The 15,974-nt window shown below is 52.7% G+C and overlaps 1 protein-coding gene and 1 long non-coding RNA gene across 5 annotated transcripts; one reads left to right on the top strand and one right to left on the bottom strand.

The window, feature by feature from the left end:
• BATF2 (basic leucine zipper ATF-like transcription factor 2) lies at positions 1,979–10,956 on the bottom strand. 4 transcript variants are annotated; one of them, XM_013994125.2, is made up of 3 exons: positions 10,499–10,956; positions 8,741–8,914; positions 1,979–3,906 (listed from the first exon to the last, which is right to left on the bottom strand). In XM_013994125.2, the coding sequence occupies exons 1-3, from the start codon at positions 10,535–10,537 to the stop codon at positions 3,220–3,222; spliced, it is 900 nt and encodes a 299-aa protein (XP_013849579.1). In that variant the 5' UTR covers positions 10,538–10,956; the 3' UTR covers positions 1,979–3,219. The 4 variants fall into 4 exon arrangements, with proteins under 4 accessions (XP_013849579.1, XP_005660776.1, XP_003122598.1 ...); XM_005660719.3 differs by having other exon boundaries at positions 1,979–3,903; positions 8,810–8,914; positions 10,499–10,943; XM_003122550.4 differs by having other exon boundaries at positions 8,810–8,914; positions 10,499–10,929.
• On the top strand, positions 12,124–15,495 carry LOC110259239. The gene is made up of 2 exons (XR_002341445.1): positions 12,124–12,918; positions 14,918–15,495. It is a non-coding gene; the product is annotated as an uncharacterized LOC110259239 (long non-coding RNA).

Genomic DNA, 15,974 nt, shown 5'->3' with positions numbered 1-15,974 from the left:
GTGATAATTTTTGCTGTATATCAAAGTGACTCAGTTATATATACACACATCCATTCTTTTTCAGATTCTTTTCCCATATAGATTATCACAGAATATTGGGTAGAGTTCCCGGTGCTGTACAGCAGGGCCCTTGTTGGCCAGTCATTCCATAGACCGTAGTGTGCATATCTGGCCAACATTGATTGCAGCCTGTAAGAGACCCTAAGCCAGGGGCACTCAGCTAAGCTGTGCCCAGACTCCTGCTCCATGGGAACTGTGAGATGATAAATGCTTGTTGGATTAAGCCCCTACGTTTTGGTGTAATTTGTGATGCAGCCATAGAGTCACCGGAGTGTAGCTTTCTCGGATATGCTCAACCGTGTGGAAGGCTTGTGCTGCAGTGGTAGCTATGTTTACAGTTTGGGGATTCACAGATATGAGTTCACATCCTTCAAGAATCTGCAACACTCCCTCCCACTCCTTTGTTTCTGTTTATATTTTAAACAAATATCCAACTATAGTGACAGTTGTACGTTCTATTTTTTTCTGCTTGATCTGTTGTAAGCATTTTCTCACCTCATTAAATATTCTTCAAAGCATCCTTTGTTCTTGGCATCTCTTTAGTAGCCCGTCATACGAGCATGCCACCATTAATTAAGTCACTCCCACCTTTCATTTGTTGGGAGCTTAAGGTAGGATTTTCCTTTCTTGGGTCACATCTATGCGCGCGTGTTTTGGCTCCTCCATTTGGGGCCTACAGGGAGAGTTTGGGGAAGGTAGAAGGTGAGATCGCCCGTGGTTAAGAGCTCCTGAAGGTGCATCAAGCCTATACCCTTTCCTAGCTATGTGACCTTGACACCCCTGGGCCTCAGTTTTCCCTTCTAAGCAGTGGGATAATAACATACCTACTTTGCAGAGTTATTAGAAGCATCATTGAGTTAACTAAGGTTAAACACAGCAGGAGTTCTTTTGTGGTGCAGTGGCTTAAGGATCTGGCATTGTCACTGAAACGGCTTGGGTTTGATCTTTGACCAGGGAATTTCCCATGCTGTAGGTGTGGAAAAAAAACAAAAAACAAAAAACGAAAAACTACAGCTGGTCCCATTGTGGTGCAGCAGAAATGAATCTGATTAGGAACCATGAGGTTATGTGTTCAATCCCTGGCCTTGCTCAGTGGGTTAAGGATCCCGAGTTGCCGTGAGCTGTGATGTAGGTCGCAGAAGTGGCTCGGATTCCTCGTTGCTGTAGCTGTGGTGTAGGCCTGCAGCTGTAGCTCTGATTCAACCCCTAGCCTGGGAACATCCATATGCCTCGGGTGTGGCCCTTAAAAAAAAAAAAAAAAACCTACACAGCAGAGTGCCTGGAAAATTTTAAACAGACACAAGCCAGGCCACAGTGGCCTCCCCTCCCCTCACCAGCCGTCATATACACTCTTTGTCCCAAACTCCAGCTGACCTCCAACCAATAGCAGCTTGGTTTCCCTCCCAGGAGTCTGCTCTCCCTGAATCTGCTGGTGACCCTGGCTCTGCAGTCATCCACAAACCTGTGGCCATGACACCACCCCTTGCTCCATGACCCTGAGCAAGTCTATCCTATCTTTGGGCCTCAGTTTCCTCATCTGCAATTTGGGAGACTGGGTTGAATTCGGAGACACACCTCTAAGATTCTAGAGTATTCCCTCTTCTTTCAAAGGCTCTTTGGGGAGTTCCCATTGTGGCTCAGTGATAACAAATATGACTAGTATCCATGAGGTTGCAGTTCAATCCCCGGCCTCACATGGTGGGTTAAAAATCCAGCATTGCTGCAAGTTGTGGTGTAGGTCGCAGATGCAACTCAGATCCTGCGTTGCTGTGGCTGTGACAGTCCAGCAGCTGCGGCTCCAATTTGACCCCTAGCCCTGAAAAGAGAAAACAAAAAACAAAAACCAAAAAAAAAAAAGGTCTTTGTTTTCAGTAGTACAGAGTACAGCCAGAGCTTTAAACAGCTAGCCAAAGCCGAAAGAATTGGAAAACATTTTAATTTATTTACCATAACAGAGGTGCTGAGATTTGTTCTCAGCATCCTGGAGTGTCAAATACTAGCATAGTGTCTTCTTACATGTGTGTGAAAATCTGGGTGAGGAGATGGGGTTTCTCACCTCAGGCACCTTACAATGCTTGTCCTGAGTCTGAATGAGAACCTGCCACCCCCAGCCCCCAAGCAGGTGCTACAGCTGAGCTCCCATTTAGTCCCTGGCTTCTGGTCTTCCAGCTGCCATCAGGCCAAAGAGCAAGGAGGAGCCCTGCTCCGAGGGGCCCAAGGGTAACGGGGGTCTGGGGCCTGCTCAGGGATGGGAGGGGTACTGGAGAAGACACAGTCGTCACTGCTGCCAGGTTCAAGTCTAGCACGCGCTTAAACATAACCTTGCACCTGATCTTTCCCTCATTCATTCCTTTTGGCTTTTGTACAGGACACGAATGCGCTCAGAGGTCCACCCACCATGGCCCTGGGGAAAACGGGAGGCAGGGAACTATTTGGGAAGAGCCTGAAGAGCTGACCCTGCAGAATTTCCCCAAGGTCACGGTCTGGCTGTAGGTATTCAATCTGTAGAAACCCAGGGGGGACTGTTCCAGGCTTGTCCCCAGCTCAAGCCCACAGATTCAGAGTTCTTTGGCATTGAAAACACCACTAGAGGCAGAAAGAATACACTTCCCAGCTCCTGCTTGGCCCCTCCGCACCCAGACTTGGACTCTGGACCAGCCCTAGTGGGGAGAGGATTTCAGACACTGCAGGGCTCTGTGGCCCCGGGAGTCACAAAGCAGAGGGGAGAGGCCCTCCCCATGCTCAGCACTTAAACCTCACACAACAGCCCTCAGTTTCTAAGACTTCGACCCCTCGGCTGCCTGGGCTAGGATTCCGCCTGGAGAAGGAGGAACAGATCGTGTTTCAGGTCCCGAGAAAGGCTGTGTGACCTTGGACAAATCACCTGGCTTCTCTGAGCCTCTGTCTCTTTCCCTTGCCTGAAAAAGTCGAGTGATACTCTGTCGTCTGCAGGATGACCATGAGCTTGAAACAAGAAATAGCGGTGACAGGGCCTGGCAGAGTGGTGGGCACACAGTGACTGCTTCCTTGCCCTGGTGACATCTTGGTTCAGCTGCTCAGCCAAGAAAGGCAGCCACCCGTGGCAACAGTGCAGATGCCCATGGGCTGAGGCTGCTTCCTGAGTCCAAGAAAGGGGCCAGCCCAGCTCTGGGACCCAGATTAGAAGTGGACTTGAGCAGAGGAGAGCAGGGGGAAGGCCAGGAGGGAGTGGGAGCTGGGACACACGCCCAGCCCTTGCCAATCTGCTGCTGAGGAAGCAGGCCTTTGCTCGCTGCCCTGCAGGTAGGCCAGCCCCAGAGCAGCTGAGGGGCTCTGGGGTGAGGACCCTGGCTTCCCCCTGGTGGGGTGCTCCAGCCCGAGGGGCTGTGGAGGGGAAGGCCGGGCTGGGGGGCCGGGCAGGAGAGCATCGTTGAGCTTAGAGGAAGGTCTCAGAAGGCCGGAGCCAGTGGGCGAGGCACACTGGAATGGGCTAGGGGACAGTTGGGCAGAAGATGCTGTGATTGCAGCAGAACCAAGGGACAGTGAGGGCAGAGGGGACAGGAGGAGGCCCAGGGAACCATGAGGCTGTGGATCTGGAGAGAACTGCGGAGCCGCGGGAGAGGAGATTGGCCTCTGGAACAGGCCTGGCTGCTCCCGGCAGCCATGTCGTCCATGGGGCACAGGGCCTGGGGGCCGCTCAGCCTGGCCCCAGCAGCCAGGGGGCACTGGAGCCAAGCAGGAGGCACAGTCCATCTGGCACAGGCGCTCATGCATGTGCAGGGTCCGACTCCACCATGCCAGCTCAGCCTGAAGGGCCTGGATCTCCTTCCGAAGGGCGTGGTTGTGTTTCTCCAGTGACTCATGCTGCTGAGGGGAGAAGCAGATGGGTGGGGAGGGTTATGTCAGCCAGAATCAGGAGCCCAGCTTGAGTCCTAGTTCCCAATCCCCCAGCGTCCTCGATTTGGGAGGAAAGATACCACTGCCATCTGAATGCCCTCTGGCTACTCTCTGGCCAGCCTTCCATAACCACCAGCAACTCAGCCTCCTACTAGGTTCCTGAGCCAGCCAGCCTGGGCTCTGCACTCTCCTGGGAGCCCCACCGGCCTCCCAGCTGATGCACCCCCCAAACTACCCTCATCTCTTGGCTCAGAGGAGACATTTGATGACCCATGACTGCGTCGCTAATCAAACATTATTAAAACCCTTTAGGGACTTCCTACTATGGCTCAGTGGAAATAAACCCAACTAGTATCCATGAGGATACTACAGCAGTCAACATGCAGTTCCCTGGCCCCACTAAGTGGGTTAAGGATCCAGCATTGCTATGAGCGGTGGTATAGGTTGCAGACGCAGCTTGAATCTGGTGTTGCTGTGGCGGTGGTGTAGGCTGGCAGCTGCAGCTCTGATCCGGCCCCTAGCCTGGGAACCTCCATATGCTGCACCTGCGGCACCCCGCCCCCCGCCACCACCAAAAAACCAAACCAAACAAAAAACCTTTAAAGGCACCCATGACTCCCACCTCCAGTTTTAGCTCTCCAACTTCTCTGTCCCCCCCACTTCCGGTTCCTCAGATGGACTCTGCTTCCTCAACATATTTCCGGTCTCTTCCTCCTGGACGCTTCCCGCAGCCCTGTCCCACGGCTAATACTGACATGGCCTTCTGTGACAGCTTAGATGTCCTCTGTCCTGGGGACCTCCAGTCTGCATGGCGCCACGGCCAGACCTCCCCAGCGCCCAAAACTCGCCCACTGAGGCCCGGTGGGCGGAGTCCAGGGTCACGTGTTTTACAGGCTGGCAGCACAAGTGTGTTCGCTTCGGTGCCCTGAGTTAGCATTTCGGTTCTGTTCCGCCTAATGCTGGGTTCCGAGAACCCACTGGGACAGCAGTCAACATGCAGTTCTAAACAGCCATTCATGATGACAGCAATGGTAGAAAATGCAGAAAGACTTTCTTTCCACAGCTCATCAGGCGGAGGGACTTCCTTTGCTTCCCTCCCCCACCCCCACCTCCTTAAGGACACTTTTAAAAAGAAGAAGCTGCAGTAGTGTTTTACATAAAAGTGCTGCTTAGGTCCTGGACTAAGTTCTAACGGGCCTCAAAGCCACCAGCCCCGCTCCCAAGCTGGTTTCTGCTGTGGCACGTGGAATGGCATTTTAAAAACATGGCATCAGGTCCCTCTTCGCCTATATTTTCCAAGGCTTCAATTCACCTCCAGAAATTGAATCACTCATTCATTCACTCATTCATTCACCACCTTTAGGCTGCTCAAATGTCACTTCCTGGGAGTTGCCATTGTGGTGCAGCAAAAACAAATCCAACTACTATCCACCACGTGGGTTCGATCCCTGGCCTTGCTCAGTGGGTTGAGGAGCCAGCGTTGCTGTGAGCTGTGGTGTAGGTCCCAGGCATGGCTTCAATCTGGCATTGCTGTGGCTGTGGTGTAGGCCAGCAGCTGTAGCTCCAATTCAATCCCTGGCCTGGGAACTTTCATATGCCACAGGTGCCGCCCTAAAAAGACAAAAAAAAAAAAACAAAAAAAAAAACAAAAAAAAAACCACGCCGCCTCATCGGGAGGGCTTTCCTAGTTAGGTTTCCATCACCCCACCCTTCCTCATTCCCTGCTTTAATTCTGCCCAGAGCACTCATCACCATCAGATATCCTAAAAACCCCATGGGCATTTATTTGTCCGGCTCCCCCATGAGAATGTGAGCCCTGGGGAAGGTGAGCTGGGCTTCTGTCTGCTATGGTCACAACTGTATCTCCAATGCTTAAAATGTGCTTGCCACACAGGAGATACTCCATTGGCATTTCTAGAAGGAATGAATAAATAAATGTCTCTCAATAAGTATTTCTTTTTTTTTTTTTGCCTTTTTTAGGGCCACACCCGCGGCATATGGAGGTTCCCTGGTTAGGGGTCTAATCGGAGCTACAGCAGCTGGCCTACACCACAGCCACAGCAATGCGGGATCTGAGCCACGTTTGCGACCTACACCACAGCTCACGGCAATGCCGGATCCTTAACCCACGGAGCGAGGCCAGGGATCGAACTCGCAACCTCATGGTTCCTAGTCGGATTCGTTTCGGCTGCGCCACGACAGGAACTCCTCAATAAGGATTTCTAGAAGGAATGAATAAATGAATGTCTCTACCTTTGCCAGGCAGGTGCCAGCCTGGGCACTCTTGGACATTCCATAGCATGCTGCTCTCTCACACCCACGCCAGGGCTATTTAATGTGCCCTCAATGCATTTTCTTTTATCCATTTGGAAAACTCCTATTCATCCTTCAAAACCAGCTCAGACTTCATCTCTATATCACCTCGATCCTACTCCCTGCATGTTGCTCCCCCCCGTGTGTTCCCAGAGCACTTTATTCTGACTCCATCATTCGCTCTGCAGGGAATTATTGAGTCTCTTCTATTTGTGAGGCGCTGTTCCAGGTGACGGGGAAACAGTGGGGAACAGAATAGTTCCCCGCCCTCAGGGTGCTTACAGTCGGGTGAGAAAGACAAGCAATGATCAGCATTGAAATCTGTGGTAGAGGTCAGTGTTAACCGGAAAAATAAAGCAGAGTAACAAGAAGAGGTCTCTTTGGATCGCATGTTTAGATTTTTTTTTCTTTTTTGTCTTTTTAGGGCCACACCATGGTGTTTGGAGGTTCCCAGGCGAGGGGTTGAATCAGAGCTGTAGCCGCCGGTCTACACCACAGCCACAGCAACGCCACAGCCACAGCCACAGCAACGCAGGATCTGAGCCTCATCTGCAATTTATACCACAGCTCACCGTAGCGCTGGATAATTAACCCCCTGAGCGAGGCCGGGGATCGAACCTGCATCCTCATGGATGCTAGTCAGATTCATTTCTGCTGAGCCACGATGGGCACCCCTGGATCAGATGTTTAGAAAGGCCCTGCTGAGGAGGTGACACTTAAACCAAACCACAAGAAGTGAGGATCTAGCTGGGCTGCTGTCTGAAAGTAGAGGGAACAGCCAGGGGGAGCCCCTGAGGCTGGATGTGCGTGGCCAGTGGAGGAACAGAGAACAGGGTGTAGGATGCTAGGAGAGAAGTGGGGAAAGATGGGGCTGGGGCTGCAGAGAATGTGGCGCCTTTGGGTGGAGAGGCTCTGATTTTCATTTGTCACTATGAAATTAATGTGTATGCAGCACTCCCAAGGGCCCGGTCCTGAACCCAGCTCTCTCTCTCTCTCTCTCTCTTTTTCTTTTAATTTTCTTTTTATGGCCGCACTCACAGCATGTGGAGGTTCCGGGGCTAGGAGTCGAATTGGAGCTTGAGCTGCAGGCCTACACCACAGCCACAGCCACAGCCACCCCAAGCCAGATCTGAGACACATCTGTGACCTAGGCTGCAGCTTGCAGCAATGCCAGATACTTTAACCCACTGAGCAGGACCAGGGATTGAACCCCCATCCCCACAGACACGACGTCAGGATCTTAATCTGCTAAGCCACAACAAGAACTCCTGAACCCAGCTCTTTCTTCTTCTTCTTTTTTTTTTGTCTTTTTGCCTTTTCTAACGCCACTCCCACAGCATATGGAGGTTCCCAGGCTAGGGGTCCAATTGGAGCTGTAGCCACCAGCCTGTGTCAGAGCCACAGCAACACCAGATCCGAGCCGCGTTTCAAGCTACACCACAGCTCACAACAATGCAGGATCCCCAACCCACTGAGCAAGGCCAGGAATCAAACCTGCAACCTCATGGTTCCGAGTTGGATTCCTTAACCACTGAGCCACGACGGGAAGTCCTGAACCCAGCTCTTAATTGTCCCCCTGGGATGGAACTGGTGGAGTCCTTTCTCTCTGTACAGAGGAAGAAGGAAGCTCCAAGGTCAGGTTACCATCCAAGGTCAAGTTACCATGTGAGATGAGAAGGCAAGTGCAGGTGGAGCCCCCCTCCCCACACCAGACTCACCAGTGGACAGGATTATTGCCCCCAATTTCGGATGAGGACAGGGAAGCTTAGCCAAGTGACTTGCAGCTAATGAGTGCTGCAGCTGGGACTCAGAAGCCAGCCCATCTTAACCCTGAGCCAGTTTCTCACAGCGTGGCCGTGGCCACCACATCAGAACCCCGACGGGCAGAGTGGTCATCACAGTGTAGCCCCCAGACCCCATTCCAGCCTCCTCAGGTGGGTGGGGAGGGATCAGGGGTCTGCATTTTTGTCTTTTTTTTGTTGTTGTTGTTGTTGCTATTTCTTGGGCCGCTCCCACGGCATATGGAGGTTCCCAGGCTAGGGGTCGAATCGGAGCTGTAGCCACCGGCCTACACCAGAGCCACAGCAACGCGGGATCCGAGCCGCGTCTGCAACCTACACCACAGCTCACGGCAACGCCGGATCGTTAACCCACTGAGCAAGGGCAGGGACCGAACCCGCAACCTCATGGTTCCTAGTCGGATTCGTTAACCACTGCGCCACAACGGGAACTCCAGGGGTCTGCATTTTAACGAGCTCCCCAGCTGGTCCCCACGGGATTCTCCCTGTTTGCCCCTCCTTCCCTTTTCCTCCCCCTAGATGGGAGACTGCCTCGAGGGCAGGCCCAGGCTGAGGATGCCCTGCTGTGCCCCTGGAGCCCAGTGTGTATCTGGAGCACGGCTTCCACTCAACACTCAGGAATTTCCAAATCACAGCTGCAGCCCCCCTGCCCCACCCCCGGCACACACAGCAGCGGAGGTGGAACTGCTCACAGGCCGGATGGAGAAGAGGTGGCCGGGCCAGGCACGTGACGTCAGGGATGGGAAGGGAAGCATCCCCACCTGGTGCAAGGCATCCGCTTTGTTCGTGTGCTTCTGCCGGCTTCTCTGGGCGGCCACCCGGTTCTTCTGTTTCTTCTTCAGCTGTCTCTGATGCTCCTCAGAGTCCTGTAAGGTGAGAGGCAGAGGGCTCAGGGGTCCCTACAGGGGCTGGCGGGCTGTAAAGCCATACACCCTTCTTGAGTTAAGTCCCTGAGGGTCCCCTTTCTCCCAGAAGCCATCTCTGGCTCCCTCGGTGTCCACACACCCCATCGCACACACAGCACCCCTGGGTGGAGTCCCAGTCACCCACATGTCCTACTCACAGCTCACGTTGGGGCAGCACAAGATGAGAGTCTGGGATTCAAACCCAGACAGAACTGACTTCACACCCACACTCTTTTTTTTTTTTTTTCTTTTTAGGGCCGCACCCATGGCACATGGAGGGTCCCAGGCTAGGGGTCCAATTGGAGCTACAGCCACAGCCACTTGGAATCCAAGCCACGTCTGTGACCTACACCACAGCTCCTGGCAATGCTGGATCCTTAACCCACTGAGCAAGGCCAGGGATCAAACCCAGGTCCTCATGGATACAAGTCAGGTTCGTTAACCAATGAGCCACCACAGGAACTCACACCCACACTCTCTTTATCAGCCCTGTTGCCCTGGGCAGGCCTTCCCTGTGTCCAGCTGCCTCATCTGCACAAGGGAAGACCAGTACCTTCCTCAAGCGTCGTAAGGCAGACAGCCCAAGGCCAGCCCACGGACCAGGGTTAATACAAGGCGGCCGTTGTTCCAATAGCTATTATTTCCACAGTCAAGGTGTTGATTTCTCTAGCCTTGAGCTTCGTCTGTGAGAGCAGGTCTGCATTCTGATTGGGTTCCAAGTGCCCGTGGCCAGCTCAGGCCCACAACTGAAGTTCATTTATCCAACAAATATTTTTTGAGCACCTACTAGGTGCCATGCACTGAGCTATGGGGACAGAGCAGCAAACCACAGAGAAAAAAAATTCCTGCCCCAAGTTGCTCGCATTCTAGTAGGACAAGTAGCCTTTAATGAATGAATGAATGGAGTCCCTTCTGACAGAACTGTGGCCTCAGAGGTTCACAGCCATGACCGTCCCCCTACACTGGGGTTCATGAAGCTTAGATGAAATATTTGACCCAAACACCCAGGGTTCTGGAAGGTCAGACAAGAGGAAACGCTGGGGACCCCACAGCCCAACCCCCCTCCCACAGATCACTCTGATTTCTGCAAGTTCTGAGTGCAGAAATCTCAGGCAAGACCCTGGCCTCCCTGGCTGAGGACTCTGCTTCCAGGTTCATGGCCACAGCAGATCCCTTCCAGGTGCTGGGGCCAAAAGACAGGAACCCCGGGGAAAGACCTGCAGTGAGAGAAGCAGGTGGGACTCTGGTACCTGGGTCCCGGGAGAGGGGCAAGGCCTCCACCAGAACCATGGCCAGAGAAGTCTCCCATTATGGCAATGAAAGAACAGGTAGGTTAGGAGAGAGCAGTAACCAGAGGCCGGGCTCTGGACTGGAGGCTGGATCTGCAATGGGAGAGCAGGTAAACCCTCATTCCAAGGATGCTCCGAGGAAACTGAGGCCGGCAGGGTCGGGGGGCGGGGGTGAGCCCATGTGAACCAAACTGGCACCGGGCGCCCTGGGGCCTATTCCCCTTCTCCTCTCCTGAATCCCGTCCCCTGTACTCACCATCCCAGTCAGCAGCTCGTCGCCTCTGCAGAGGTGCATGTTTGGAGGGAAAACAGAGGCTCACACCCGGTTCAGGGTGGCCCTCGGCTGCTGTGACCTCCCCGTGCCCTCTGGGGGCCCAAGGAAGTGGCAGCTCTTTAAATCCCCAGTGGCCACCCCGCCCCCAGCGAGCCAAGTTTCAGTTTCTCCTAAAGCCACCGGCTGCTCAGAATCCCGGGCTTGGCTTGGCTCACGTGGCTGGAATTTCCTAACATGAACTGGCCTTCCGGTTGGGCCCCTTCTCTGGGAGGAGGACGGTGGAGGGTGGCCAGAGGAGGGGGCCTGAAGGCCAGGTGCGGGGAAGGTGTTCTGGAAGAGGGAGAGCAGGCTGCCAGGGACAGAGCCGAGAGGAGAAGCCAAGGGGGGACCGAGGGTCACATGGGATATGGGCAAACCCCTGGGCTCTACAATTGCAGGAACCCAGGTTCACAGCCCACCTCTGGCATTTTGGAGCTGTGCAGCTTTGGGAAAGTGACTTACCCTTTCTGAGCCATAATTTCCTCATCTATAAAGGGAGATGATATAGATATTTATTTACAGGCAGGAACTTAAGCAAGATAATACAACCACCCTCAAACCTGGTGAGACCAGTGTGGAGGTGCGTCTGCAAAAATAAGCAATGGCCCTTGGAGTTCCCATTGTGGCGCAGTGGAAATGAATCCGACCAGGAACCATGAGATTGCGGGTTCGATCCCTGGCCTCTGCTCAGTGGGTTAAGGATCTGGCATTGCCGTGAGCTGTGGTGTAGGTTTGCAGATGCAGCACGGATCCTGCGTTGCTGCGGCTGTGGCCCAGGCCAGCAGCTGTAGCTCTGATTGGACCCCTAGCCTGGGAACCTCCATATGCTGCAGATGCAGCCCCAAAAAGTGAAAAAAGAAAAAGCAATGGCCCTTAAACAGGAGAACAGATGGATAAACGACTGTATTTTCATACCACAGACCCCACAGCAGTAGAGAGGGTGGTGTCTAGCGGCTAAGAGCACAGTTTCCAAGGGTATAGACTTTCGCCTTTCTATGCCTCTGTTTCCAAATCTGTAAAATATTTTGTTGTGAAGGTTAGGTAAGGCACAACAAAATTGTTAAGGCAGGTAAGGTACCGGAAACCATGCCTGGTGCAGAATAAGGGCTCAACAAATATTCACAATTATGATACGGTGAAAGAGCCAAAGCTGCACTTAGCCTCATGCCTAAAAGTTCGTAACATCCAATGGCATGAAAATGACAAGCTGCAACAGGATCTGAGCAACATAATTTCTGAAAGGCTGGATAATGTGGATACGGAATTATGTAATAAAAGTATAAAAATATGGAGTTCCCGTTGTGGCGCAGTGGTTAACGAATCCAACTAGGAACCATGAGGTTGTGGGTTCGGTCCCTGCCCTTGCTCAGTGGGTTGACGATCAGGCGTTGCCATGAGCTGTGGTGCAGGTTGCAGACGCGGTTCGGATCACGCGTTGCTGTGGCCCCGGTGAAGGCTGGTGGCTATGGCTCCGATTAGACCCCTAGCCTGGGAATCTCCATATGCCACGGGAGCAGCCCAAGAAATAGCAAAAAGACAAAAAAAAAAAAAAAAGTATAAAAATATGCATGGGAATGAGAGACACAAAAGTCAGAGAGTGGTGACACAGGGGCGGGGCTGGAGGTGGAGATGGACCGAAGGGGACACACAAGGACTTCAGTTGCGTCCGTGATGGTTTGTTGAACTTCAGCTGTGGGAACACAGCTGTCTGTGATAATAATATTATCTACACTTTGGGGTACTAAAATGCTTCACGTTAAGACTTCCATTAAAGACCTAACGAACCCTGAAGCCCCAGGCAAAACTGCATGGTTGTTCCCTAAGAGAGACCGTGCTTGGAAGGGCCAACAGTTTGGGGGTGGCAGAGCCATTAATCTCTGTCCTAGAAGAGCATAGCAACGGATGTACAGAGCAGAGTCCTGCGACCTGCTGACCAGAGCATCCAAAGCATAGTGCCTGAGTCCTGAGTGTTCAAGGCTGACAGAGTGGAATCACAGGAATGGCAAATACTAGATTTGATCTTCTGATGGGTAAGGGTGTCCTGAAGTACTGTGTAGAGAAGGTCACAGCTGCCTCCGAGCTTATTAAAAAAGAACTCTGCAATTGATTAGCAATGTCTGCCACATCGTGATTGATTAGTGTTGTCTGTCATGAGCAGGGGAGGAGACTCACAGTCCCCTCTGCCCCCAACCCCATGAGCATGTAACTACTTTGGGCTTTAGAGTCAGGTTTGATTCTGACACCTGGCACTCTACTCATCACCTGGAGCCTCAGGATATGCTGTGGATAACCAAGAAATCAGGAACAGGATCAGGGGCATCTCTGGAGCACTGGGTCGCAGGTTCGATCCCCGACCCAGCACGGTGGGTTAAGACTGCAGAGTTGCTGCAGCTGTGGCATAGGTCGCAACTGTGGCTTGGATTTAATCCCTGGCCTGGGGATTCCATATGCCATGGGGCAGCCAAAAAAAGAGAAAAAAGAAATCATGCCTCTTTGCAAAGTTGTTTTAAAGATGGAAAAGGATGAGATGAGAAGAGAGCTCTTTGCATATTGTGAAGTACTGTCTGGCTAGAATCTATCCCCCATTCCTGAGATTTGTGGGTACGTAGGATTAATGCAACCTCATAATTTAAAACACCTGGGTGGGTGGGTGGGCATGGGCATGACAGCTAGGCCTGGCCCTCCTTGCTTGTGAGGGGCCTGGGAACAGAGGCTGAAGTGGGGCACCCCATGCAGTGAGGCTGCCCCGATTTCTCTGAATTATTTTTGTTTCCCAGAAACCAGGAAGGCTGGGGCATCTTGCCTGAGGCGGGCACCTGAGGGGCTCATTAAGGCATGAGCTCCTCAGGGAGGGATCCGGGGGAGCCACGCGCATGATGTAACCCAGAAAAAACATCGGGAGGAGGGGGAGGCCAGGGCACCAGTGTCCCCAGCCCAGCCCCAGACCTGGACCACTGGTCTTCTCTCAAAACCCCGGTTTCAGGAGGGAGGGGAGACAGCGCACGTGCCTGTGGCCCCTCTCAAAAGGCCACAGCCCTGGAGGAAGATCAAAGAAGGCAGCATTTATGGCCTGATCGCCCTGGGGAGTGGCAGGGAGGGAGGAAGACAGAGGGTAATGTTTAACCATGAATGGCTGTGCAAAGCCGGCAGGGCAGGCTTCGGGGTGGGGGGTGGGGTGGCCAGTCCAACCTCTCACTTAGAAGGTGAGGAACTGATGACGAGGTCTCCTGGAGGAAGGGGGTGGAGCTGAGGGAAGACACACCTCCCTCCGCTGAGCCTTCAGTCTTTCTCCAGCCCCAGCCTGGAAGGGCCTGGTCCATTAGTCCCAAGCCTGCAGCCCTGACGGGTGAAGGTGCCCAGGCCTCCCCAAACCAGAGCTGCAGCGTGAGCCCCTGGGCAGCAGGACCACTGGCTGTCTTACTCTCTGAAGCATCTTCAGGGCCTCACACTCCTAACTTCCATGTAAGAAGTGCTCCGTTAATGAATCCATGGGTGAAGTCCAGCAGGTAGACTGCCACCCGGGAACCCCGAGAGCTTCCTGGAAGATTAAAGAACTTCTGCTTTACTCATTCTCCCAGGACCTTCCCCAGGCTCCTGGGGGACTCTCATTTTACCAGTGGGGAAACTGAGGCACGGGGAACGGACAGTCGCACAACTGGTTTGGGGAGAGGCCAGGATGCACGGATATCCTGTCCCAGTTCCTTCCCATACCTCCTGGGGTTGGAGAGATGCCAGGGGTCTCCAGGAGCACAGGGAGGAGGGCCCCTCTTTCTAGGTCCCCCACATGTGCAGCCCTCATTGGAGGCCTGGCCGTCTCGGGACACCTCGAAGGAGTGTCAGATGATGGATGCCAGAGAAAGAGGTCAGGTGCCTGCTGCTGGGGCTAAGACTGTCCATCAACTCCAACTGGGAAGGGTTCATTACCTAATGGGGTGTGGGACGCAGGCCCAGCTCACCGAGTGGCAGGGGAGGACAGGAGGGTGACAGCCTGCCTCAGTGAGGGCATACGTGGCAGGCGGGGGGCACTTCCCATGGGGGACATCAGAGAAGGCTTCCCAGAGAAGGAGCTCTTTGGGGAGGACCTGGAAGAATTTGGGGGGGGGCTTGATTCCAGGGCCTGGAACTTGAGCTTGAGCAAGTCCTGTAACTAAGCTCTTTATGCCTCACTGTAAAAGGGGAGTAAGTGAGTATTTAATGAATATATGTAAAGGCTTAGAACTGTGCCTGGCACACAGTAAGTCACATAAACATCTGTTACACTTTTAGCAAATGCACTTCATAAGTAACGGGTGAATTTTTTGTTCACATACAGCAAACTCGGATTTTTACTCTTCTTATTATCATCATCTGTATTTATTCTAGGAAAAAATGGCAGAGTGCAAGAAGAGGAATGAGCGTTTTTTTCTAATGAAATACATTTAATGGGAAGAGGATTGGAAGTTCCCGTCATGACTCAGCAGTTAACGAATCCGACTAGGAACCATGAGGATGTGGGTTCTATCTCTGGCCTTGCTCAGTGGGTTAAGGATCCAGCGTTGCCGTGAGCTGTGGTGTAGGTTGAAGGCACGGCTCAGATCTTGTGTTGCTGTGGCTCTGACATAGGCCGGTGGCTACACCTCCGATTCAACCCCTAACCTGGGAAACTTCCATATGCCCCGGGTGCAGCCCTAAAAGGACAAAAGACAAAAAAAAAAAAAGGCAACAACAAAAAAAGAGAGGATCGGATTTCCCACTGTGGAGCAGTGAGTTAAGGATCTGGCATTGGTGCACCTATGGCATATGTCGAAGCTGTGCTTGGAATCAAAACCTGGCTCAGGAACCTCCATATGCTGCGGGTGCAGCCGAAAAAAAGAAAGAAAGAAAAAAAGAAAAGAGGGTTAATGATTGTGTCCATGTGTAAGAAGCAGCACTTAATATTTGATGAAAACTGCACAAAATGCCTCATGCTTACAAAGGAGTCTCAATAAGGGGTGGGAAATTAGGGTTCTTTAGAGTCTTAGTTTTATAAATGATCTAAGTTTAGGTTACTAACAGGTCTAGAGCATACCAGCTTCAGGCACAGCTGGATCATGATGCCCAAACAGTGTCATCAGGAGTCAGTGTCTCCCTCTATCTGCTCTCCCCCTGCTGACTACACTCTCATGGTGGTAAGATGCCACCAGAAATACCAGGTTTGCTGCCCAAGAGGGGGCACATCCCTCCACTTCCTGCCACTTTCCCGATAATTCCAACAAAGACCTCAGTCCTGGCTCTGCTTGCTCTGCCTTGAGTCACGTGGCTATTCCTGACATCAGTCACTGTGGCCGGGAAATAGGTAAGGCTGGGGTCCTTTAGGAACTATGGGTAAGGGAGGGAAAACTTCCAGGGGGCATTGGGATGCTGTTGGCAGGAGAAAGGGGCACAGATGCTGGGCTGATGC

This window comes from Sus scrofa, chromosome 2 (genome assembly GCF_000003025.6).
Source record: "Sus scrofa isolate TJ Tabasco breed Duroc chromosome 2, Sscrofa11.1, whole genome shotgun sequence".
Classification (NCBI taxonomy): Eukaryota; Metazoa; Chordata; class Mammalia; order Artiodactyla; family Suidae; genus Sus; species Sus scrofa.
This window is presented reverse-complemented; position numbering and strand designations above follow the sequence as displayed.

Excerpts from the sequence above, each read along its gene's own strand:
- BATF2 (XM_013994125.2), bottom strand. The coding sequence starts at position 10,537 with ATGCACCTCTGCAGAGGCGACGAGCTGCTGACTGGGATG. Across the intron at positions 8,915-10,498 it reads ACGAGCTGCTGACTGGGATG|GACTCTGAGGAGCATCAGAG; the intron begins GTGAGTACAGGG and ends CTCACCTTACAG. Across the intron at positions 3,907-8,740 it reads ACCTCTTCTCCATCCGGCCT|CAGCATGAGTCACTGGAGAA; the intron begins GTGAGCAGTTCC and ends TTCTCCCCTCAG.